We start from the raw sequence: 24,238 nt of genomic DNA, 5'->3' as shown, positions 1-24,238 counted from the left end.
CTGTTAAACAACTGAAGCTGTGCATAAAGTAAGAATGGAGAAAAAAAAATCCATCTTCAAAGGTTCAATATATCGTGTCTTCCATTCCCAAATGCTTATTGATTATTGTTGAAAAGAGATGTGATATAACACAGTGGTAAACAAGATTCTGTCCCAGCTTTTTGGGATCTAGTTGTAAGCATTAAGTTCAAAATGAGTGAACATTTGCAAAACAAAGTTGATCAGTTTGAACAATAAATATCTTGTCTTTATATTGTATTCAATCTGTTCTGTATTCAACCGTGTACTAAGATTCTGATAATTATTATTTGCATAACAATAGTTAATCGTTTAAAGAGATCTTTGTGGCTATTCATCAATGACTCAAGAGTGGTGTTCTTTTCAAGGCCTCCTCACTAATCTATGGCGACCTCACTAACACGGCAGATTGTCAGCTACAAAAGAGGACAGTCACTATCCATCCATCCATCCATCCATTCTCTGTACCCTATATCCTCATTCGGGTTACTGTTGTGCTGGAGCCTATCCCAGATGACTTTGGATGAGAGGCGGAGTACACACTGAACTGGTTGCCTGGCAAACTCACATTCATACCTATGGATAATTTAGAGTCTCTGATTAACCTGTCATTAATGTTTTGGAATGAGGGACAGAACTGGAGTCCCCGAAAAATCCCATGAAGCACATCAGTCAATCTCAAATCACAACCTCTGCAGTCAACTGGATGATGATACACTATTTAAGAATCAAACATTCTATCAACTTTTATATACGAATGAAAGTGGTGTTTTTTTTAATCCCTTTTTAACCGTAAATATTAATGACTTCCTACAGGCAGGCGTGGCAGGCAGAAATAGGCCTGAGGAAAGAGATTGACGTCCAAAGGATTGGCATCCAGGCGGATGTCCTCCAGGTTCCACCGACTGAAGTGACGATCGTGGCTGTTACAGAAGGTGTCTTCATGCAGGGACTGGATGTTGTTGCCCTAATAGGAAGTAACAAAGGAGCTATTATTTTTCGTGCATTTAAAAGTGGAGTTGTAACAGTGTCTTCCCTTGATAGGCTTGTGATCTGTCCAAGCCAGAACCAGCTGGCTTATTAAAAAATACAGTGGTGCCTGAGATGTATCCACTCCTACCAAGACTCAATGCCAGCAGGCTGAGGAGGGACTTGCTGACCCCCACCCGCTTCTTCCTCATGTCTCGGTGGAGCTTGACCCCAAGCTGCCTCTTCCTCATGCTGCGGCAGAGCCTGACCCCCAGCCGCCTCTTACTCATGCCTTGGTGGAGTCGGACCTCCAGCTGCCTCTTGCTCATGGCTCGGCGGAGCCTGACCCCGAGCTTCCACTTGCTTATGCCTCAGCATTGCCTGACCCTGAGCCGCTTCTCGCCCATGCCTTGGTGGTGCTCAAACCCAAGCCCGCTCTCGCCCATGTCTCGCTGGTGCTCAACCAGCAGCAGCAGCTCCTGCCTCTCACTCATGCCTCAGCGGTTCTCAACCGCTAGCAGCAGCAGCCACCAACTTTTGCCAATGCCTTGGCGGTGCTCGACCAATAGCATCAACCACCACCGATCAACAATGCCACGGCAGTATTCAACCAGCAGCAGTTACCACCTATCAACCATGCCTCAGCAGTGCTCCCACCAACAGGTGTATCAGCTGGAGTGTATTGACCATGCCAGCTGCCCCCAATCGAGCAAACCTCGGCAGTGTTTGACCAGCAGCAGCAGCAGCAACTGCGGCCTATGCAACAGTGCCTCAGTGGTTGTCGACCAGCAGCACCAGAAGCAGCTGCCTATCGACCATGCTTCAGCAGTGCTCAACCACCAGCAACAGCGGCCGATCGACAATGCCTCAGTGGTTGTCGACCAGCAGCAGCAGAAGCAGTACTGTTGCCCAGGTGAAAGCTGGATTGATCGCGGACCAAACTGAAGTCGACCACTATTACGGCACAGCAAAAGCAATAATCCATAGGGCGTCAAGGGGTGCCCCGGCATTCCATGAACGAACCCAGCCAATCTACGGTGACCGAGGCAGCCGGATTGGTCGACAAGTGGAAATGACCTACGGATGCAAAGACCAAGTGACATTGGTCACCATACCACCCTGAAGTACTGGTTGGCCAAGATCGGCAGAGCGGTGGACACCATCTGCAGAAAATGCGGCCTGGGGGACGAGACTGCGGAGCATGTAATGTACGATTGCCCCGGTATCCATAGACCGCCAGCGGAACACCCTCCTTCATATACAACTGTAAGAGACGCAGCTAACCTAAAAGTTCCATTTTTGTCTCATCCGACCACAAAACTTGCTCCCATGACTCCTCTGTATCATCCAAATGACGAGCTGGTTTAAGCAGGGGACCCTTCGGTGCTTGGATGATTTCAAACCATGATTTCAAACCATGATATCTTTTTACCAACAGTCACCTTGGAAACGGTGGTCCCAGCTCTTTTCGGGTCATTGACCAAGTCCTGTTTTGTAGTCCTGGGCTGATTCCTCATCTTTCTAAGGATCACTGAGACCCCACAAGGTGATATCTTGCATGGGGGTTGTTTAGCTTCTTTCATTTTCTAATGATTGCTCCAACAGTAGACCTTTTTTTCACCAAGGTGCTTGGCAATTTCTTCGTAGCCCTTTCCAGCCGTGTGGAGTTGTACAATTTGGTCTCTAATGTTTTTGGACAGCTCTTTGGTCTTGGCCATGTTAGAAGTGCGAGTCTTACTGATTGTATGGGGTGACAGGTGTATTTATGCAGCTAATGACCTGACACAGGTGCATCTGATTCAGGAAAATAGAGTGGAGTTGGATTTTTAAAGGCGGACTCACGGGTCTTTGAGGGTCAGAATTCTAGCTGATAGACAGGTGTTCAAATACTTATTTGCAGCTGTATTACATAAATAAATCCTTAAAAAAACATACTTTGTAATTTATGAATTTTTCTTTTTAGATTATCTCTCTCACAGTGGACATGCACCTATAATGAAAATTTCAGACACCTCCATAATTTCTAAGTGGGAGAACTTGCAATATAGCAGGGTATTCAAATACTTATTTTCTTCGGTGTACATGAATCTGAACTATTCCAGGACTAGTAGAATGTTATTTCCAGTTCTTATGGGTTTTTGATTCGCAATGCTCAATTCGAGGGAAGAGGCAAATTTGTCTTCACAACTGGCTGTATGAGAGGGAGAGAAGGTAGTCGTGGAGGTAATGTGAGACCAACGGGTTTTCTATTTTTCGCACAAAACTGTTTAGAATATTATGCACTTAGGTGGAAACTAAGTTTGCTAAGGGTACATAAGAGTTTTAGGCCTTTTGAATAACCATTTTAATTTGTAGTTTTTCTACCCAAAATATAAGCATTTCTACGTAATTGTGGCTATTTTTAATCCATTTAAAGTTAGTATTCAAATACACTTCTAAAAAGTTATCCTAAAATGGCAGTTTAACCTGGAGAAAAAATGGTGTATGCTGAAATGGCCTATTTAATTTTGATCGACTTTTGCTTTATTTTATTTGTATTTGTATGGTTTTGTATTGAATTACATTTTAATTTAAATACATTTTTATGCATTAAATGAGAGTGTCTGTGTCAATTTGATTCAGTAGTATAAAAGTTGTAAAATAAAATAAATATTGTCACATGATTAAAAATACAATATTTGATATTAATTACAAAGCCTCCAAATAATTGTTTTTTTTTTAACCAAGTCTCACCACTTCTTCATCTTCTTTTCCTTTCTGTTTGTCCCGTTAGGGGTCGCCACAGCGTGTCATCTTTTTCCATCTAAGCCTATCTTGTGCATCTTCCTCTCTAACACCCACTGTCCTCATGACCTCCCTCACAACATCCATCAACCTTCAAATTGGTCTTCCTCTCGCTCTTTTGCCTGGCTGCTCAGTCCTCAGGACCCTTTACCAATACACTCACTCTCTCACCTCTGGACATGTCCAAACCATCGAAGTCTGCTCTCTCTAACCTTGTCTCCAAAACATTCAACTTTGGCTGTCTCTCTAATGAGCGAACCTCAACATCTTCATTTTTGTCTCCAGTTCTGCTTCCTGTTGTTTCTTCAGTGCCACCGTCTCTAATCCATACATCATGGCCGGCCTCACCACTGTTTTATAAACATTGGCCTTCATCCTAGCAGAGACTCTTCTTTCACATAGAACACCAGACACCATCCGACATCTGTTCCACCCCGCTTGGACCCGTTTCTTCACTTCCTGAACACACTCACCATTGCTCTGTATTGTTGACCCCAAGTATTTTAAATCTTCTCCCTGGAGCTTCAATCTCCCCCCTCTGTCCTTCTCATTCATGCAGATATATTCTGTTTTACTTGGGCTAATCTTCATTCCTCTCCTTTCCAGTGTGTGCCTCCATCTTTCTAATTGTTCCTCTGCCTGCTCCCTGCTTTCACTGCAAATGACAATATCATCTGCAAACATATTGGTTCAAGGGTTTTCCAGTCTAATCTCATCTGTCAACTCATCCATTACCGCACCAAACAGGAAGGGACTCAGAGAGGATCCCTGATGTAGTCCCACCTCCACCTTAAATTCTTCTGTCATACCTACGGCACATATCACCACTGTTCTGCTGCCCTCATACATGTCCTGTACTATTTTAACATATTTCTCCACCACACCAGACTTCCGCACACAGTACCACAGTTCCTCTCTTGGTACTTTGTCATAGGCTTTCTCTAGAGCCACAAAGACACAGCTCCTTCTGACCTTCTCTGTACACAGTACCACAGTTCCTCTCTTGGTACTATGTCATAGGCTTTCTCTAGAGCCACAAAGACACAACTCCTTCTGACGTTCTCTGCACTTTTCCACGAGTGTCCTCAAGGCAAATAATGCATCTAAAATATTCTTTCTAGGCATGAAACCATACTGTTGCTTGCAGATACTTACTTCTGTCCTGAGTCTACCCTCCACTACTCTTTCCCTGTTTAATGAAGTGGTAACATGTATTGCAATCCAGTATGAGTGAGGGACAGTGAGAGACAGGGTATGGGAGTAATCAGAAGAAATCAATCACATTAATATAATTCTTGGGGCAATAATTTTACATCTCATCATAATATTCCATGGAAATCAATTAAGTATCATCAAAGGTTTGAGTGATACAGATAATTACACACTGTATGAAGACAAGGAAAAAGTCTATGATATATAACCTCAAAAATACTCTGACACTTTTACATGTGTACTTACCTTTAGGTGCAAAACTCTGAGACTCAATGGCAGTGGTGTTGGAATATAATCCAGTTTATTATTAGATAGGTAGAGGTATTCCAGCTGACTCATATCCTATATAAATGAGAAATACACTTTTATAACAATACAATGGTACAATAAAAATGCCCCAAACGAAATATCTCAATATCCTAACAACCTGAGAAATTGGGTTGTGGAGACAGTAATTTCATCCAGTGGGGTGGCCCAACTTTCAGTGGATGGCCAGGAAAACCAATCGTCAACATAGAATGGGGAGTGCTAATCAAACCCATTGAAAGCCACTTGTTAACAGTGGGCGGCTACGTTGATCCCCTGGCCACCCCGTGGCTCTCCCCATGAGAAAAACACAATACCTTAAACTACATGTTTGCACTTAATTGCTGTGGTTCAAATACACTATGTGCAGTCTTAGGAGGCGAGGGAGGCAGAGCCTCACCTTTATTATTAAGAGTAAAAAATAAAAAATGATTGCATAAAATTATTTGCCTCTCTGGTTTAGTGGTTTATATGAATTTTCTTTTGTACTCAATTATGATTTCAGTGATAAATGCTGGATTGTAAATTTCTCATTTAAATGTATGAGCGAGACACAGAGGAGCAGGTGCTCACTTGCAGAATGTACAATGTACTCTTTAAAAAAGCAGAAATAGCACAACAGCACTTCTTCTTTTCCTTTCGGCGTGTCGTGTGAGGGGTTGCCACAGCGTGTCATCTTTTCTCATCTTAGCCTATATCCTGCATCTTCCTCTTGAACACCATCTGCCCTCATGTTTTCCCTCATAATATCCATCAACCTTCACTTTGGTCTTCCTCTCGCTCTTTTTCCTGGCAGCTCCATCCTCAGCACCCTTCTACCAATTGTCAGATAGGTTGCTATACCACAAATAGCAATGGAGCGAATTGATAACATTTGGGGTGTATGGCTTAGTCCATGTGTTGAGCTGAGCCCTAGCACAAAATCTCAAATTGAACACCAGATGTCGCCAAACAAAATTATACTTGATTGGGTCACCAGTACGGCAAAGATCTCTCTGATAAACGTAGCCTACCCACTAAGCTTCTCATTGCATTGCATATGTATACCAAAGTCAGTAACAATTTAAAAACCTGATTATTTTTCATATCTTTGTATTACATACATATATCGGGGTTAGCAACCTTAAGAACCAAATTATTGTTATATCTTTGTATTCACATCTTATTTCTGATATAAAGACGGCAGCAGGATGCAGCTGTCGGGTCACACCAAACGTTTTTCAAGACGGTTGCAGGATCAAGTTACTGAACAGAAAGCCCGTCACACTCGAATCACCACGCAGGATGTCTGCAAGCAGAAATAGATTTCAACTATTTTTCCATTAAACTTTTAGCAGAAAATAAGATGCTTTGAAACAGCTTTGTGAAAAGAATATATCCTGTGTATGGCTGTCTCTCTCAAACAAGGCAACACATGATGAGCAACCAACTAAAACAAGCCTGAGAATGCATGAGAGGATTGTATTCACAAGAATGTTGATACATTTATGCTATTGTTCAAAACTATTGTGAAACCAAACGCGAGTTGTCGTTACATTTTTTAAAGATGCATTTATTAATAAAAGGGAGAATGACAAAATTGAGTGAAGCTCAGAAGGGCGTGACAAGTCAAGCGATGAATGGCGCATGGGGCCCGATAGGATGAACCAAGGGAGGCCCTTCCCACTAGGCATGGATTCAAACAACATTTTCCAGATTCTTCCACCAAAAAGCTATAAAAACCTTGGATACGGAAGTTCGGGGCTTTTTGTTCAGTTTTCGCTGACAAAGAGACAAGGTCTTTCTATAGTTGTAATAGTCGTGTGGCAAGCTGGCGGGGAGAAAGTATTTGCCAACTTGGAATGCTTAATTTGACGACTCCTTTTGAGATTGGGCGCAACTAAAACTAGTATAATAAGGTAATGGCAGGATAATAACAGCGATATTACATGGTTACCTATGAAGGGCAAGTTGGCTTGACAATTTATCCGTAATCCCGAAAACCCTTATTATTAAATTAGGTTTCGAGCTATATAGGACTTGATCAACCCTAACAGGCTCACTCAAAAATGTCTATTTTCCCTAATTTCTGATGGTTTCGCTGCACAACCCTCCCTTCTCTATCTCTGGCCAACCTGTAGAAACTTTTCTCCTTTTTTTCAGTCCAACCTGGTGTACATGTCATCATATGCCTCTTGTTTAGCCTTCGCCACCTCTTCGTTTGCCCTACGTTGCATCTCAATGTAATCCTTTCGCCTCTCCTCAGTCCTCTCAGTAAGTCTCCTTCTCCCCTTTCCTACCAGAAGACACCCCAAGTACTCTCCTGCCTGTCTCTCTGATCACTTTGCTGTAGTAGTCCAGTCTTCTGGGAGCTCTTCCTGTCCATTGAGAGGCTGTCTCTCCTCGTTTTGAAAGACCACAAACCATTCTTCCTTTCTCAGCTTCCAGCACATGGTTCTCTGCTCTACCTTTGTCTTCTTAATCTTCCTCCCCACCACCAGAATCATCCTACACACCACCATCCTATGCTGTCAAGCTACACTCTCCCCTACTAATACTTTCCAGTCAGTGACCTCCATCAGATTACATCGTCTGCACAAATAATCCACCTGCGTGCTTCTTCCTCTGCTCTTGTAGTCACTCTATGTCCCTGCCTTTTTTGGAAATAAGTGTTCACTACTGCCATTTCCATCCTTTTTGCAAATTCTACCATCTGTCCCTCAAAGTTTCCTTTCCTAGATACCTATCACTTCTTCCATAGCCCCTGTTTCCTTCACCAACAGGTCCATTACAATCTGCACCAATCACAACTCTCTCTCTGTCTGGGATGCTCAGCACTACTTCATCTAGTTCCTTCCAGAATTTGTCTTTCAACTCGAGGTCACATTCTACCTGTGGGGCATAGCCACTAATCAGAACATACATAACACCCTCAATTTCAAAATTCAGCCTCATCACTCTATCTGATACTCTTTTTACCTCCGAGATGTTCTTCGCCAGCTCTTTTAAAATAACGCCTACTCCATTTCTCTACTCCATGGTAAAATAATTTAAACCCTGCTCCTAACGTTCTAACCTTACTCCCTTTCCACCTGCTCTCTTGGATGCACAATACATCAACCTTTCTCCTAATCATCATGCCAACCACCTCCTGAGCTTTTCCTGTCATAGTCCCAACATTCAAAGTCCTTACACTCAGGTGCAGGCTCTGTGCATTCCTCTTCTTCTTCTTCTTCTCCTGCCGATGAATCTTTGTCTTCAACCGACAGCAGCTAAATTTCCACCGACGCCCTGAACGTTGACGGTGCTAGGAGGGTGGTGGGGTTGTTAACCCGGGCCACGACTGATCCGTTTTATATATATATATATATATATATATATATATATACATATATATATATATATATATATAGTTTCAGTCCAGTTTTATATAAATATAATATATAGAGAGTTTTGCTGATTTTATAACCTCCCACATATAAGCACAATGGAAACCATACTACTGTTGGGCAAAAACAGGCTGTTGCCCCTGGCCCTGCAATTTCCATAAACCCCAAAACCTCTTCGAAATACTGATCAAAATTTTTTTCTTTCAATTCAATCAGCTACTGGTAATTTAGTCTCTAAGAACTTTTTTTAAGCTTAGCTTTATCCATCGTTTTAGCTGTGTTCCTCCCAAAATTGATTTGTCGATCTTCTTCTCCATCTATTATTCACTAAGACTAAACAAACTTGTTGGGGCAACTATTTGGAAATTAAGCAGTAGTTGCACCCAGTGCATTCTAAAATGTTCCCAGTGAACCAGACAGTGACAATTGTGTATGGTCGCATCGGGAGACTGAACAAGAACATAATATTTTTCAATTGATCAAAGAGGTGCTCTGAATGAGCAATTAGAGAATTGTATTTGAGATTTTATTTATTATCTGGGAATGTCAGCACTAGTTGACTTTTTTCATGATCAAGAAGGATCAAACATGGGCCATTTGAATTGACTGCCTGTTACGAGATCTCAGTTAATATTCCAATTTAATTTGTACTTTTCCACCCTCCTTTGTCATGCAGTGTTCATTGTGCATCGTGTAAACCATTTGTGGACTGTTTTTCTTGTTCTCTGTAGTGATATTCTTTGGAGTAGACATAGGGGTGGCCAACCCGTGGCTCTGGAGCAGCATGCAGCTCTTTACCTCTTTTAATGTGGCTCTCGTAAAGTCACAAAAGCATATAAAAGTTCTGTTTTTGTGCATGTGCAAGCGATTTGCTTGTGTTTATTACGGTATTTGCGTGTGTGCTTTGCTTGAGTTTATTACAGTTGTTACTGTTTACTGTTCCCACCACCTAGCTCAGGTGTGCAACAAGAGAAGGAAGATTTAACCCCAAGTAGGACGACCTTGGCACGGAGAATACGGCTCCCCTGCATCTCCTAACCAAGTTTCCCAGGCGGTAGGTGATCTTTGGAGAAAATAATTAGTCAACTTCAGTCTCAAAATGTCAGAGAAAAATGCAGATCCATCCATCTTCTACCACTTTTCTGTGTCGGGTCATGGTGACAGTAGCTTTCGCAGGGATGCCCAGCCTTCCCTTTCCCCAGCTACTTCCTTCATCTCTTCCCGAGGAATCCCGAGGCGTTCCCAGGCCAGCTGAGAGACATACAGGTAGGCTCTCCTGCGTGTCCTGGGTCATCCCCGGGGTTTTTTTTCCAGTGGGATGTGCCCAGAATACCTCACAAGGGAGGCGTTCAGGAGCCGTCCGAATGAGATGCCCCAGCCACCTCATCTGGCTCCTCTCAATGCAGAGGTGCAGACACTGAGCCCCTCTCAGATGAGAAAAGCTTCTCACCCTATCTCTAATGGAGAACCTGAACACCCTGTGGAGGAAATTCATTTCGGCTGCTTGTATCCGGCATTTTGTCCTTTCAGTCACAACCCACAGCTCATGATCATAGGTGGGCATAGGAACATTGATTGACTGGTAAAATGCACAGTTAAATGAAAACATGGAAATGATTTTTACTAGAGCGGCAGAGCACTTTTTTTTTTGGGGGGGGGGCAACTGCAAGCCACCCTCAGCCTTTTGTGTCAGACGTCTAGCACATTTCACAGTTTCAAATCTTCACTTCAGCTCACTCCACACTAACATCCACATGGAATTTCCAAAATGGACTAAAGTTTCCAGTCACAAGTTAGTCACTTTTAAAAATCACACAGAAAAGCAGATGCAGTTTTAATAAAAAAATAATGAAGCATCCAGAGATTAATCCTTGCATCAGATCAAGTGGCTTGGAACATTGGAAAGATAAAAAAACATAGATTTAAAACTATTTTTTTTTAAATGCCTCAGTGATGTCACTGAAATGTGTCCTGAAAATAAAAATCTTAAACAAATGGTATCAGACCTTCAACTGTCCCTATACATTGTTGAACAGAGAATATCGGACATTAGCATGGCTAATGATTTACAGCTTTACAGCTGCGCCACCATGATCCAGTTTGATGGGAAACGTTATTTTGCTCCCTGTATTTAGAATACAGAACTTGCTTTTTTTGCCCTCTACTCTGAGCTTTCAGCCATTCTGAAGATGTGCCAAGGTGGCACTTTAACATTACTAATGGATTGATTAACCAATCTATTAAGTTGACTGATTGAATTAAAATCAAAGGCATAACTTTTGTCAGCTTTCTGGTATACTCAGGTCCTTTGCCATGTCACTGTGAATTTGTTAAACTGACAGCAGAGATGCATTCTTATTGATGGCTACCAGAACATTGTCGATGAGGGTTTTAACTTGCTCTGGGTTTGATTTGTTTACCAGTGGCATCTCGTTCCTTTTCTCTTAGGCGCCTTTATATTTATGTATTTATTAATCTCAGTGATAGCCCCTCGGGATGCATAATCTAATTTTCAAAGGAGTCCTTTCACCACATGCATATAATCATCATTCATTCACTCATTCATCCATTAATTTCCCAAACTACGTACCCTCACTAGGGTCACGGAGATGCTGGAGCCTATCCCAGCTGACTGGGCGAGAGGCAGAGTACACCCTGAGCTCTCCGCCACCCAATTGCAAGGTACATAGAAACAAACAACTATTCACAGTCACACCTATGACGGTCTCAATTACAATGATATAAAGATGCGAAATATGAAATAATTGCTCACACTTAAAATGTTATATCATGAATATACAGGGGTCTGTACAGGTTCTGACAGGGCCAATTGATCCTAAACGCATTACTTTCTCCCACCATTTTAAAACGCTAAACATCGGACCCTGCATCAATATTTGCTAGAAAGTCTTGTGCTGACATCATTTTGAAAAAAAAAAAAGACTGCGTACTGTACAACTACATTTTCCCCTCTTCCTAAAACTATTCAGGAATCATTAAGACGACAGGGAATACTTGCAAATGGAGTTCTCGTAAATAGCATAGGTCCTCAATTAAAAATTAAAGGTCCAGTTGAATGAAATTTTTTAAAGCTTGTTTCAGAGCACTATAATGTACAACATGCAATTCTAAATGTCAGGGAATTCCAACTACAATACTTCTGCTTGGGGCGGCACGTTGGAGCTCCTGATAAAGCATTGGCCTCACAGTTCTGAGGTCCTGGTTTCATTCCTGGACTCGCCTCTGTGGAGTTTGCATGATCTCCCCCTGGCTTTGTGGGTTTCCTCAGGGCACTCCGGTTTCCTCCCACATCCCAAAAACATGCAACATTAATTTGACATTCTAACGAGCCCCTAGGTGTGATTGTGAGTGTGGCTGTTTGTCTCTATATGCCCTGCGATTGGCTGGCAACCAGTTCAGTGTGTGCCCCGCTCCTGCCCCTCGGCCGGTGGGATAGGCTCCAGCACTCCCCGTGACCCTCGTGAGGATAAGCGGTGAAGAAAATGGATGGATGGATACATCTGCTAGTTTTTATATTTATTTATTCATTTATTTTTTTGCATTGAAAATGTAGTAGAATTGTGTCATGGTGTACAGTAAACATTTCCTCTTGTAATGAATGAATGAATGAATGTTGCATTTCACATGAGTGTGTCATCTGTAGATATGATTTATGTTGAACAACAAAGTATGTACCTTGAAAGACTCTGAATGGATTCCTCTGCTGATCAGTTTGTTGTTTTGTAGATCAATGTGCTTCAAGGTAAGTGGAAGTTCTGGCAAGGCCTGTAGTTTGTTGTCAGCTAACAACAAGTCATGAAGCTGCTGTAGCGGGCGAAACACATCTTCATCCATTTCAGTAATCTGGTTTCCGGTGAGGTCAATAGACTGAAGCCTACCTATAAATAAATCCAACAATTAAAAAAAAAAAAAAGTTTTTTTTCATGTGTAATTGTATTAGCATTACAATAGAATTGGTTGTTGCCAAACTGGTTTCCCACTTAGGTTTATGAAGTCATTGTTCCTGACGTGTCGGATGCTGTTGAAACGCCCATAAAAATGCCTTGTGTCCTTTGGCAGGGGTGGTATCTGTTTGAGGCCTGTGTCATCACAGTATACACTCCCTCTGATACATATACACAAAAGGCAGGTGGGCATTCCTGCACACATTAAGACTGCTTTAGAACAGATGAAGTGGAACACTGGTAGCAAGTCTAATATGGAAAAGCGCAATTCATTGTTTGTCTTTAAATTAGCAGAGTGAGTGCTGTATTTACAAACCCAGTCTGGTCTCAGGTTCAAATAGACCAGAACCTCTGAAGTCCAGTGTCACAGGTAATGGAGGCAAAGAAGGCCGAGTCACTTTTACCTCAAGGTGATCAACTTTTGCGTGACTGGCTATTGGGTGGATGTTTGCTGCAACAGTCTCTACTTCAATCTGTCAATCATATGTAAATGTATTGGGTGATTTGTTAGTATTGTGAAATATTTTAAACTGTGGTTTTACTTGCTCTCTTTCAAGTTACTACTTAGTTTTGCATTTTAAAAAAACGACACCAGTAAAAACAGTACCAGGTATAGATTTTTATAGGTAGATATTTATTTTTGTATCAGATAATAAACAATGGGCGCCACAGTGAGAGACTAGTTAGCACATCTGCCTCCTGTTCTGAGGACTGGGGTTTAAATCCCAGCCCCACTGCTGTGGAGTACTCTGATTTCCTGCCACATCCCAAAACATGCATGGTAAGATGACTGAAGACTTTGAAATTGCCTGTAGGTCTGTATTTGAGTGCAAATGGTTGTTCGTTTCTGTGTCTTCTGGGACTCACTGGTGACCAGTTAAGCGTGTACCCCACCTCTTCCCTGAAGATAGCTGGGCTAGGCTCCATCATGCCTGCGATCCTAGTGAGGATAAGTGGTAAAGAAAATGGATGAATGTATGTATGTATGTATGTATGTATGTATGGATGGATGGATAGATAGAATAAATGTACAGTATATATTGGCCTACATATTAGGTGTGAAAAAGGTTTCAGGAATGGTGTCAAAAAAACTTGATTTTAAATTCAAACTCCAAATTTGACCTTTTGACGTAATGCCCTGAGAGTCTAACACACTTACCAGCATTCTCTGCTTTGTCTGGTCTTTCATTTACGTAGGACCTGTTTGGCTTGGGTGTGTCAGGTGCGTGGTCATGTCCCTGCCTTGCGCACAGATGCTCCTCGCAGCAACTCTTCACCTGTGCCTCATTGATGATAATTAAGTGACGTATTAAAGCCTCATGTGGCATGTCTTAGTTTGCCAGTTCATTGTTTGTGTGTGTGACTGATTTGTCTAGTTGCCATGTCCCAGCGATTTTGTGCCTCATAATTATAGCCTTGTTTTCCATGTTACGTGTTTTGCCTGGCCGTGATCTAACCCCAGTTTCATGTTTTTTGGACCTTGCCCTTTGCCACAGTTTTTTTGTGCTTTTGCCTGTCTGAACTGCTACCCATGTACTGGCCTCTGCTTGAATTAAACAATCCTTACAAATCCACAACCCTGCTTCAGATTCCTGCATTTGGGTCCTACCCCTTGTCCCCTGCTCGTGACATGGTGACACTACTAGAAGCATAAAGCCCACAACAGCAACACTGCTAGGATCATTGGGAAAAAGAAACACTTCACCATGGTTTGGGGACAGCTCCATGAGGGGTGGTAGTAATATTTAAAGTTTAATATGTAATTAATTAAATTAATAAAAATTGCAGCCAATTCTGCGTGATTTTGTGCATACACCCTGCCTTGCCTGCATGATTTTAGGCATAACCATAACCATACATGCTAGACCAGTCCATACCAGATGAATCACACTCACGTTCGCACTTATTGACAATTGAGATTCTTAAATTATGTTAACGTGCATGTTTTCTGGATGGAGGAGGGAGTCAGAGAACTGGAAGAAACACGAGCATGGAGAGGTTGACAAAACAAAAGGCGAGATTCGAAGCCTGAACCTCAGAACTGTGAGGCAGATGAGCTAACCACACACTTGCTACCAAAATATTAAATGTATACATATCCATCCACTGGGCGTCACGGTGGCACAGCTAGAAAGCATTGACCTCACAGTTCTGAGGACCCAAGTTAAATCATGGACCTCCCTGTGTGGTGGGCCGGGATTGATAAGGTTGGTTGGAAAAGAAAATCGATAGATGGATATATCCATCCATCCATCCATCCATCCATCAAACCATTTCCTAAGCTGCTTATCCTCACGATGGTCACGGGAAGGCTCGAGCCCCTCCCAGCTGTCATCAGGCAGGAAGCGAGGTACACCCTGGACTGGTTGCCAGCCATTTGTAGAGCACATTGAGACAGATAACAGTCACACTCACAATCACACCTAAGAGCAATTTAGAGTCGCCAATTAATGCATGTTGTTTTGGGATGTGGGAAGAACCTGCAGTGCCCAGAGAAAACCCACACAGGCATCGGGAGAACATGCTACCTCCAAACAGGCGGAGCCAGGATGTTAACCCTGGTCCTCAGAACTGAGAGGCCAATGCTCTACAGCTGCTCCACTGTACAGCCTAAATGTATATAATCATTGATGAAAATATCCATCCATCCATCCATTTTCTTAGCCGCTTATCGTCATGAGGGTCACGGGAGTGCTGGAGCCTATCCCAGCTGTCAACGGACAGGAGACGGGGTACAGCCTGATGGTTTCCAGCCTATCACAGGGCACATAGAGACAAACAGCTGCACTCACAATCACACCTGGGGGCTATGTAGAGTGTCCAACTAATGTTGCATGTTTTCGGGATATGGGAGGAAACCAGAGTGCCCAGAGAAAACTCACACAGAAATGGGGAGAAGATGCCAACTCCACACAGGCCGGTCCGGAATGGAACCCGGGACCTCAGAACTGTTAGGCCAATGCTTTCATGCTGTTCCACCATGCTGCCTGATGAAAATATATTATGAATATTTGTATATTTAGAATATACAGTGCAGAAAATAAGCATTTGAAAACCTGCAAGATTGCAAGTTCTCCCACTTAGAAATCATAGAAGGGTCTGAAATTTTCATCATAGGTGCATGTCCACTGTGAGAGAGATAATCTAAAAAGAAAAATCCAGAAATCACAATGTAAGATTTTTTTAATGATTTATTTGTGCGATACAGCTGCAAATAAGTATTTGAACACCTGTGAAAACCAATGTTATTTGGTAAAGTAACCTTTGTTTGCAATTAAAGTTGTCAAACGTTTCCTGTAGTTATTCACCAGGTTTGCACACACTGCAGGAGGGATTTTTGCCCACTCCTCCACACAGATCTTCTCTATTGGGTTTAGGTCTGGAGACTGGCTCGGCCAATGCCTGAACCTTGACATGCCTCTTACGGAGCCACTCCTTGGGTTTCCCGGCTGTGTGCTTTGGGTCATTGTCACGTTGAAAGACTTAGCCCCACCTCCATGCTTCACAGTAGGGATGGTGTTCTTGGGATGGAACTCATCATTCGTCTTCCTCCAAACACAGTTAGTGGAATTATGACCAAAAAGTTCCATTTTGGTCTCATCAGACCACAAAATCTTCTCCCATGACTCCTTTGTATCATCCAAATGGTCATTGGCAAACTTAAGACAGGCCTTGACATGCTGGTTTTAGCAGGGGAATCTTTAGTGGCATGTATGTTTTCAAACCATGATGTCTTAATGTATTAATGCAGCTCTTTGGGGGCAAAAACCAGTACAATCTTTAGGCCGGTCCCAAGGCCGGATAAATGCAGAGGGTTGCGTCAGGAAGGGCATCCGGCGTAAAAACTGTGCCAAACAAATATGAGCGTTCATCTAAAGCAGGGGTTGGGAACCTATGGCTCGCAAGCCATACCTGGCTCTTTTGGTGGTTGCATATGGCTCGCCGAGCCCTCATAACGACATGCTGCCCATGTGATTTTTGTCGTGCAGAGAAGGTTTGTCCTCGTGGCGTTGCCGTAATTAGGTGTGGGAGGCAATGGAAATGACGTAGGGACAGTTTGCCATAGTGGGTTGCCATAGTTTTTGCGTGGTAGTCGAAGTCCAGTGGTGCAGATGAGTCTAATGGTGATCTTATCGGAACAACTATTTATGGAAACGCTTTTGACAAAGGTCGCTCAAAGAAAAGAATACGAGTACCACCGAAGTTTTCAACAAGAATGGACAGCCATTGTGGAGATGGAGGGTTCTGCTGTGTGTTTGAATCCACAGATGGGGAGTATGCCAAAGCGTTCGTATTCGACATTGCCAATCAACATTTTGCCAAGTTCGCATCAAGACAAGATAATCAAATGAATAAAAGACACACCTTTGTTGGCAAGAACTGTTCACCATCCTACCAGCAAGACAGAAAATCAAAGTGAATTAGGTTCACGATTAACGGACGGAAATCTCAACGCCTGCGTGAAGATTAATCTGACAGTGTATGAAACATAATGTCAAGCCATTAGAAAAACCAGGAAGCACCTAAAGTCGCATTAATGGTAAGAAGTGCTTTTGTCATCATTGGTTAGCGACATTATAACGTTATTTAAAAGAATTCAGAGACTGTATTGTACTCTAAAAGTGTTGGTTCGACATAAATGCGCAAATACACCTGTATTTAGTTTTTTAAATATTGCATGGCTCTTTTGAAATTACGTTTTAAAATATTTGGCATTTATGGCTATCTCACTCAAAAAGTTTCCCGACCCCTGATCTAAAGAATCCCATACCGGATCAGTCGTGGCCCGGGTTAACAACGCCCGCCCCCGGCACTGCTAACTTGCAAGCCGTCGGTGTAAATTCAGCTACTGTGGGTCGAAGACAAATAAGAGGAAGAAACCAGATCCGTCGTCAGAACAAAAAGTGGAATGCACAGACCCTACAACTGAGTGTAGGGACTTTAAATGTTGGGACTATGATAAAAAGCTCAGGAGTTGGTTGACATGACGATTAGGAGAAAGGTTGATATACGTTGCATCCAAGAGAGCAGGTGGAAAGGTAGTAAGGATAGAAGTTTAGGAGCAGGGTTTAAATTATTCTACCACGGAGTAGATGGGAAGAGAAATGGAGTAGGGGTTATTTTAAAGGAAGGGCTGGCTAAGAATGTCTTGGAGGTGAAAAGAGTATCAGATCGAATAATTAGACTAAAATTTGAAATTGAGGATGTATACTGTAGTTAGTGGCTATGCCCCACAGGTAGGATGGGACCTTGAGTTGAAAGAGAAATTCTGGAAAGAACTAGATGAAGTAGTTCTGACCATCCCAGACAGCGAGAGAGTTGTGATTGGTGCAGATTGTAATTGACATATTGATAAAGGAAACAGAGGGGATGAAGAAGGGTAAGTACGGCATCCAGGTAAGGAACTTTGAGGGACAGATGGTGGTGGACTTTGCAAAAAGGATGGAGATGGCTGTAGTGAACACTCCAGGAGAGGGAGGAAGATATAGTGACCTACAAGAGCGGAGGTAGAAGCACGCAGGTAGATTATATTTTGTGCAGAAGATGTAATCTGAAGGAGATTACTGACTGTAAAGTAGTGGTAGGGGAGAGTGTAGCTCGACAGCATAGAATGGTGGTGTGTAGGATGACTCTGGTGGTGGGTAGGAAGATTAAGAAGACAAAGGTAGAGCAGAGAACCATGTGGTGGAAGCTGAGAAAGGAAGAATGTTGTGCGGCCTTTCGGAAAGCGGTGAGACAGGCTCTCGATGGACAGCAGAAGCTCCCGGAAGACTGGACTACGACAGCCAAGGTAATCAGAGAGACGGGCAGGAGAGTACTTGGTGTGTCTTCTGGTAGAAAAGGGGAGAAGGAGACTTGGTGGTGGAACCCCAAAATACAGGGAGTCATACAAGGAAAGAGATTAGCGAAGAAGAAGTGGGACACTGAAAGGACTGAGGAGAGGCGAAACGAGTACATCGAGATGCGACATAGGGCAAAGGTAGCGGTAGAAAAGGCTAAACAAGAGGCATATTAAAACATAGACCAGGTTGGACACGAAAGAAGGAGAAAAGGATCTCTCGAGGTTGGCCAGACAAAGGAATAGAGATGAGAAAGATGTGCAGCAGGTAAGGGTGATTTAGGATAGAGATGGAAATGTGTTGACTGGTGCCAGTAGTGTGCTAAATAGATGGAAAGAATACTTTGAGAAGTTGATGAATGAAGAAAATGAGAAAGAAGGAAAAGTTGAAGAGGCAAGTGTGAAGGACCAGGAAGTGGCAATGCTGAGGATAGCTGCTAGGCAAAATAGCCAGAAGAAGACCAAAGAGGCCAGGGGATCAACATAGCCCCACACTGTTAACAAATGGCTTTCAATGGGTTTGATCAGCACTCCCCATTCTATGTTGATGATTGGTTTTCCTGGCCATCCACTGAAAGTTGGGCCACCCCACTGAATATAATTACTTTCTTCACAACCCAATTTCTCAGGTTGTTAGGATAATGAGATATTTCGTTCGGGGCATTTTTATTGTACCATTTTATTGTTGTTATAAAAGTGTATTTCTCATTTATAGAGGATATGAGTCAGCTGGAATACCTCTACCTATCTAATAATAAACTGGATTATATTCAAACACCACTGCCATTGAGTCTCAGAGTTTTGCACCTAAAGGTAAATACACATTAAAAGTGTCAGAGTATTTTTGAGGTTATATATCATGATAGACTTTTTCCTTGTCTTCATACAGTGTGTAATTGTTATCTGTGTCACTCAAACCTTTGATGATACTTAATTGATTCCCATGGAATATTATGATGAGATGTAAAATTATGGCCCCAAGAATTATATTAATGCGATTGATTACTTCTGATTACTCCCATACCCTGTCTCTCACTGTCCCTCACTTACACTGGATTGCAATACATGTTACGACTTCATTAAACAGGGAAAGAGTAGTGGAGGGTAGACTCAGGACAGAAGTAAGTATCTGCAAGCAACAGTATGGTTTCATGCCTAGAAAGAATACTTTAGATGCATTATTTGCCTTAAGGATACTCGTGGAAAAGTACAGAGAAGGGCAGAAGGAGCTGTGTCTTTGTGGTTCTAGAGAAAGTACCAAGAGAGGAACTGTGGTACTGTGTGCGGAAGTCTGGTGTGGTGGAGAAATATGTTAAAATAGTACAGGACATGTATGAGGTTAGACTGAAATCCCCTTGGACCAATATGTTTGCAGATGATATTGTCATTTGCAGTGAAAGCAGGGAGCAGGCAGAGGAACAATTAGAGTGATGGAGGCACACACTGGAAAGGAGAGGAATGAAGATTAGCCCAAGTAAAACAGAATATATCTGCATGAATGAGAAGGACGGAGGGAGGAGATTGAAGCTCCAGGGAGAAGATTTAAAATACTTGGGGTCAACAATACAGAGCAATGGTGAAGGAAGCGGGGTGGAACAGATGTCGGGCAACTGTATTAAATTCTGGTATGGTGATTAAAATTTTCCCTGAGTGGCTTCAGATATGGAATCATTGCATCATTTTGTTGATTTGTGCTGATATTTAACCTGATGGATTGTATTTCTTTTTCCTAAATTAATGGGCAAACTCATTGCATTTTCAGCTGTTACAAGTTCATCTGATTTTGGGGGGGGAGAGCTTGTCAGTAACATCCAACAGAGAGCAAGTATTATTGAGGTTCTGACTTGTCATGGCTAGAACACAAGGCTGACCCCAAAATGCACAACTCACAAGACCAGGTACAGTTTGGGAAGTGTCTTTATTCAGACCAAGGTAGAAATACAGTCGGCCAGTACAAAGAAGCAGCAGTACCAAAATCAGCAGGTGAGAAGGTAGGGTCGTTAACAAGGCAGGGCTCGGTAAGGCAAGGACAAAGATACAGTGTTGTGGGAATGTGACATAGTAGCACAATGATCTGGCAAGGACTAGACCGCACGGATGGCAAAATACAGTATACATGGACTAATCACTAAGACAAGACGCTCATTGGAGCAGGTGCGCGCCGCATCGGGGACAGACACACCCATGACAGTGCCCCCCCCAATGGCCAGCCTGGACGGCCCAGGAGCCTCAGGATGCGATGCATGGCAGTCCCTAATGAGGGAGGCGTCGACCATGAACCAGGAAGGGATCCACGACCGCTCCTCGGAACCGTAGTCTTCCCAGTCCACCACATACTGCACTCCCCTCCCCCGATGGAATGACGACAGGAGCTGGCTTACAGCGTAGACAGGACCCCCTTCTACCATGTTGGGGGAAGAGAGGGCCTGGCAGGCAGGACCGACGAGGACACTTGAGCAGACATGAGCAGGCTGTCGTGAAAAGTTGGATGGTTCTGCATCGACCCAACTTAACTGTTGACTCCATGAGCTAGGGTCGTGAGAAGCTAGGCATCGGATGCCTATTTTTAAGTCCTGGTTTACATGTTTGGTCTGGCCATTGGATTCTGGATGATGGCTGGAGGAAAGACTCATGGTGGCCCCTATGACTAAACAATTTTTTTTTCAGAAACGGGAGATGAAGTGGGGGTCCCTGTCGGACTCCACGTCGGTGGGCAAGCCATGAAACCTGAATATGTTGCTCATTATGAGCTTGACCGTCTGCTTTGCGGAAGGGACTTAAGGTAGTCCAGTCAATTACTCTTCCCCTTCGCAGGGGAACAACATATAGCCTGTCAACGGGGCACCTTTGGGGACTGAGAGAGTCCTTCAGCACGTCTTTGACTTGGGTTTCAATTTCCCAGGTGAAGAATGAGACGAAACAAGCATCGGGGAGAATAGGAGAGTGGTTGGACTTTGTTCTATCCCCATCATGCACACGCGATAGTGCATCGGGTTTCCCGTTCTTTGTCCCCGGCCGATAAGTCATCACAAAGCGAAACCGCATAAAGAAGAGTGCCCACCTGGCTTGCCTGGCTAACATATATTCTAAATTTTTCTGGTCTGTTAATCCCGAGAACAGGACCTGCGACCCCTCTAACCAATGTCTCCATTCCGACATGGCTGTCTTGACTGCTAGCAATTCGCGGTCTCCGATGTCATGGGAACGTGCAGGGGTGTAATCTTTCGTCCTTGGGACTTGTATTCTCAGCCAGGGACTCCCCAAGAGTATGTTATGACCCACGGTGTCAAAAACATGGAAGCTGACGTTCCGCATGTGAATCCTGAAATGTCAGGGTGAGTGTCTGAGTGCGGTGGGTTATTTTGCCAGGGAAAATGCCATTTGCCACGTAAGCCTTACGGGGGAACTGTACTGTGAACGTCCTTAGACCCATGCTTTTGACCAGCTGAGAATTTAAAAGATTGGCATCTGAACCCGAGTCTACGCACACCGTTGTCCTGAGTGACTGTCCTCCTGAACACAGGGTGACAAGAGGAAGTGCTTGGTCCGGACTGTCCTGAATGAGGTTGAGATGCACGCTAGCCAGAGTTCAGGGCGAGGTACCAGCCGGTTTGATTGAACACTGGGTCATTGTGTGCCCCGACTACCCGCAATAGAAGGAGAGGCCCTCCCTCTGCCAGCATAGGCATTCCTCGGGTGACAGGAGGGGGCAGCTCACCTGCCTGGGTTTCTCCGCTTCATCAGACATACCTTGAGGAGTGTCGGCGTCCCTGATACGTGTAGGTGTCTCCCTACACCAGGCTCTGTCCTGCCCCTGTTCCATGAGTCTCTTGTCTATTTTCAAAGTGAGAGCGATGAGTGCATCCAGGTCTGTCAGCAAGTCCAGCGGGATCAGTTGACCCTTTACCATGGGTCAGCCCTTGATAGAATGCATCTAGGAGCATCCTGTTGTTCCACTGACCTTCGGCTGCGAGAACGAGGAAGTCAATGGAGTACTCACAGACCCGGCGGTTGCCTTGCTGCAGCATCATGAAGGAGTTTGCCACTTCGCATTCAGGGTATGTGAACTGGAACACTTGCGCCCTGGACTTCACGAAGGCTGCCCATGTCCGACACGTGTCTGTGTCGCGGCTCCACTCAGTAGTCACCCATGCGTCCGCATGTCCCATCAGGTGGGAAATGCTGAATGCGATCTTGGCTCTGTTCGAGGGAAATGCGGCTGGCTGCAGCTCGAAGTGGAGCTCACACGGTGTGACAAAAGGCTTGACATTACCAGAGTCACCTGAAAATCGCTCCGGACAGGAGAGCGGAGAGCAGAACCCCAAATGTGCGCCGGGACCAGCATAGGGGCTGGCTCGGGGACACAGATGGCTCCCGCGGCACCTGCCAGTGGGCTACGCTGGGAAAGGATGCAGGCAAGGAATCAAACCGGGCCATTCTCACCTGCAGGTGGGGAGCAATCGTCTGGAGAATTCCTTCGTGATTGGCGAGACGCCGACATTGAAACTGGAGGGTTGCGCACCAGATTAGAGTTGGCTGGGTCCATGTTTTGGCCAGATCGTTCTGTCATGACCAGAACACGAGGCTGAACCCAAAATGTACAACTTACAAGACCAGGTACAGTTTAGGAAGTGTCTTTATTCAGCCCAAGGTCAAAGCACAGGCGGGCAGTCCAAAGAAGCAGCAGTACCAAAATCAGCAGGCGAGAAGGCAGGGTCGTTAACGAGGCAGGATTCAGTACACAGAGTAGCAAGGACATAGACACAGGGTTGCGGGAACGTGACATAGTACATCTGGCAAGGACAAGACCGCACCTGTGGCAATATATACATGAACTGTAATCACTAAGACGAGACACAGGTGCGCGCCGCATCAGTGACAACACATGACACTGACACTAACTGATATGAGGTTCTTACTAGAAAAAGTTGGCTTGGTATGGGACCTTTAATGAACACATTTAAGAGGGTGAGGGTAAGCGGGGGGCGCTAGTTCTTAATAATTCAAACAATCATTTTAGGATTTATGGTAAAATAAATGCTCGGCTGGGCTGGTGAAACACAAGACCGGGTCATACGCGGCCCTTGGGTCATACTTTGCCACCCTGGTTAAAAATAACTTTGTCTTGATAAAATCTACTTACCTCTTGGTCGTCATAATCATCATTGTCACCATAAATATGAGTGTCCAGGTTGTCCCAGTCTGTTACACTAATCAAGTCAGAGTTCTCCAGGTCAAAACGATCATCCTCTGTTCCATCAAGTGGGGCCATCAAGCCAGGCCTGGGACCCAGGAAGATCAGGGCAAAAGCCACCATCATAGATGCCAAAGACACAATCATCTCAAATTTGGAGATCTTCTGCATGCATTACAAAGGATAAATATCACAATGAGTTGTTGTTATACTTAGGAACAGCATTGAATGAAAATGTAATAATTTGGACATAACCAATGTGTACAGAATTTTTGCAGTCATTCCCTCCTAAATAATTTCATACAAGTATAACTAAAAAGCCATTCACAAGTGTATTGGTTATTTTGACCATTTACTTTTGAACCGTCAAATATGGAGGCACTCTGCAGTTATCTTCAATGCTATGGTTTCACAAAACCTTTGAAATTAGGGCTGAATCTCTACATTTCACCATTAAGCATTTTAGTCCAAATCAGTTTCTGTTGAGGACAAAGAAAAATAATTAATATAAAAGTCTTTGTTCAAACAGTGTCCAAATACATAGTTATTCATTTTTGTTTAGCCACAATCATGAATGGTTTTG

The 24,238-nt window shown here is 43.6% G+C and overlaps 1 protein-coding gene across 1 annotated transcript; it reads right to left on the bottom strand.

The window, feature by feature from the left end:
* Positions 1-817: 817 nt before the first annotated feature.
* On the bottom strand, positions 818-23,826 carry optc (opticin). Its single transcript, XM_061832189.1, has 6 exons — positions 23,605-23,826; positions 12,939-13,095; positions 12,659-12,817; positions 12,354-12,556; positions 5,230-5,325; positions 818-985 (listed from the first exon to the last, which is right to left on the bottom strand). The coding sequence occupies exons 1-6, from the start codon at positions 23,824-23,826 to the stop codon at positions 818-820; spliced, it is 1,005 nt and encodes a 334-aa protein (XP_061688173.1).
* Positions 23,827-24,238: the final 412 nt, after the last annotated feature.

The sequence above is a fragment of the Syngnathoides biaculeatus genome, chromosome 10 (genome assembly GCF_019802595.1).
Source record: "Syngnathoides biaculeatus isolate LvHL_M chromosome 10, ASM1980259v1, whole genome shotgun sequence".
Lineage (NCBI taxonomy): Eukaryota > Metazoa > Chordata > Actinopteri > Syngnathiformes > Syngnathidae > Syngnathoides > Syngnathoides biaculeatus.
The sequence above is the reverse complement of the archived record's forward strand: the minus strand, read 5'-3'. Positions and strand labels throughout refer to the sequence as shown.

What these genes read in the sequence shown, in the direction of transcription:
- optc (XM_061832189.1), bottom strand. Translation starts at nt 23,826, where the DNA reads ATGCAGAAGATCTCCAAATTTGAGATGATTGTGTCTTTGGCATCTATG. An exon ending in TGAACCTGAGACCAGACTGG is followed by an intron (nt 12,818 to 12,938) that starts GTTTGTAAATAC and finishes TAATGTGTGCAG; the next exon opens with GAATGCCCACCTGCCTTTTG. An exon ending in TCAGAGTTTTGCACCTAAAG is followed by an intron (nt 986 to 5,229) that starts GTAAGTACACAT and finishes ACTTCCTATTAG; the next exon opens with GGCAACAACATCCAGTCCCT.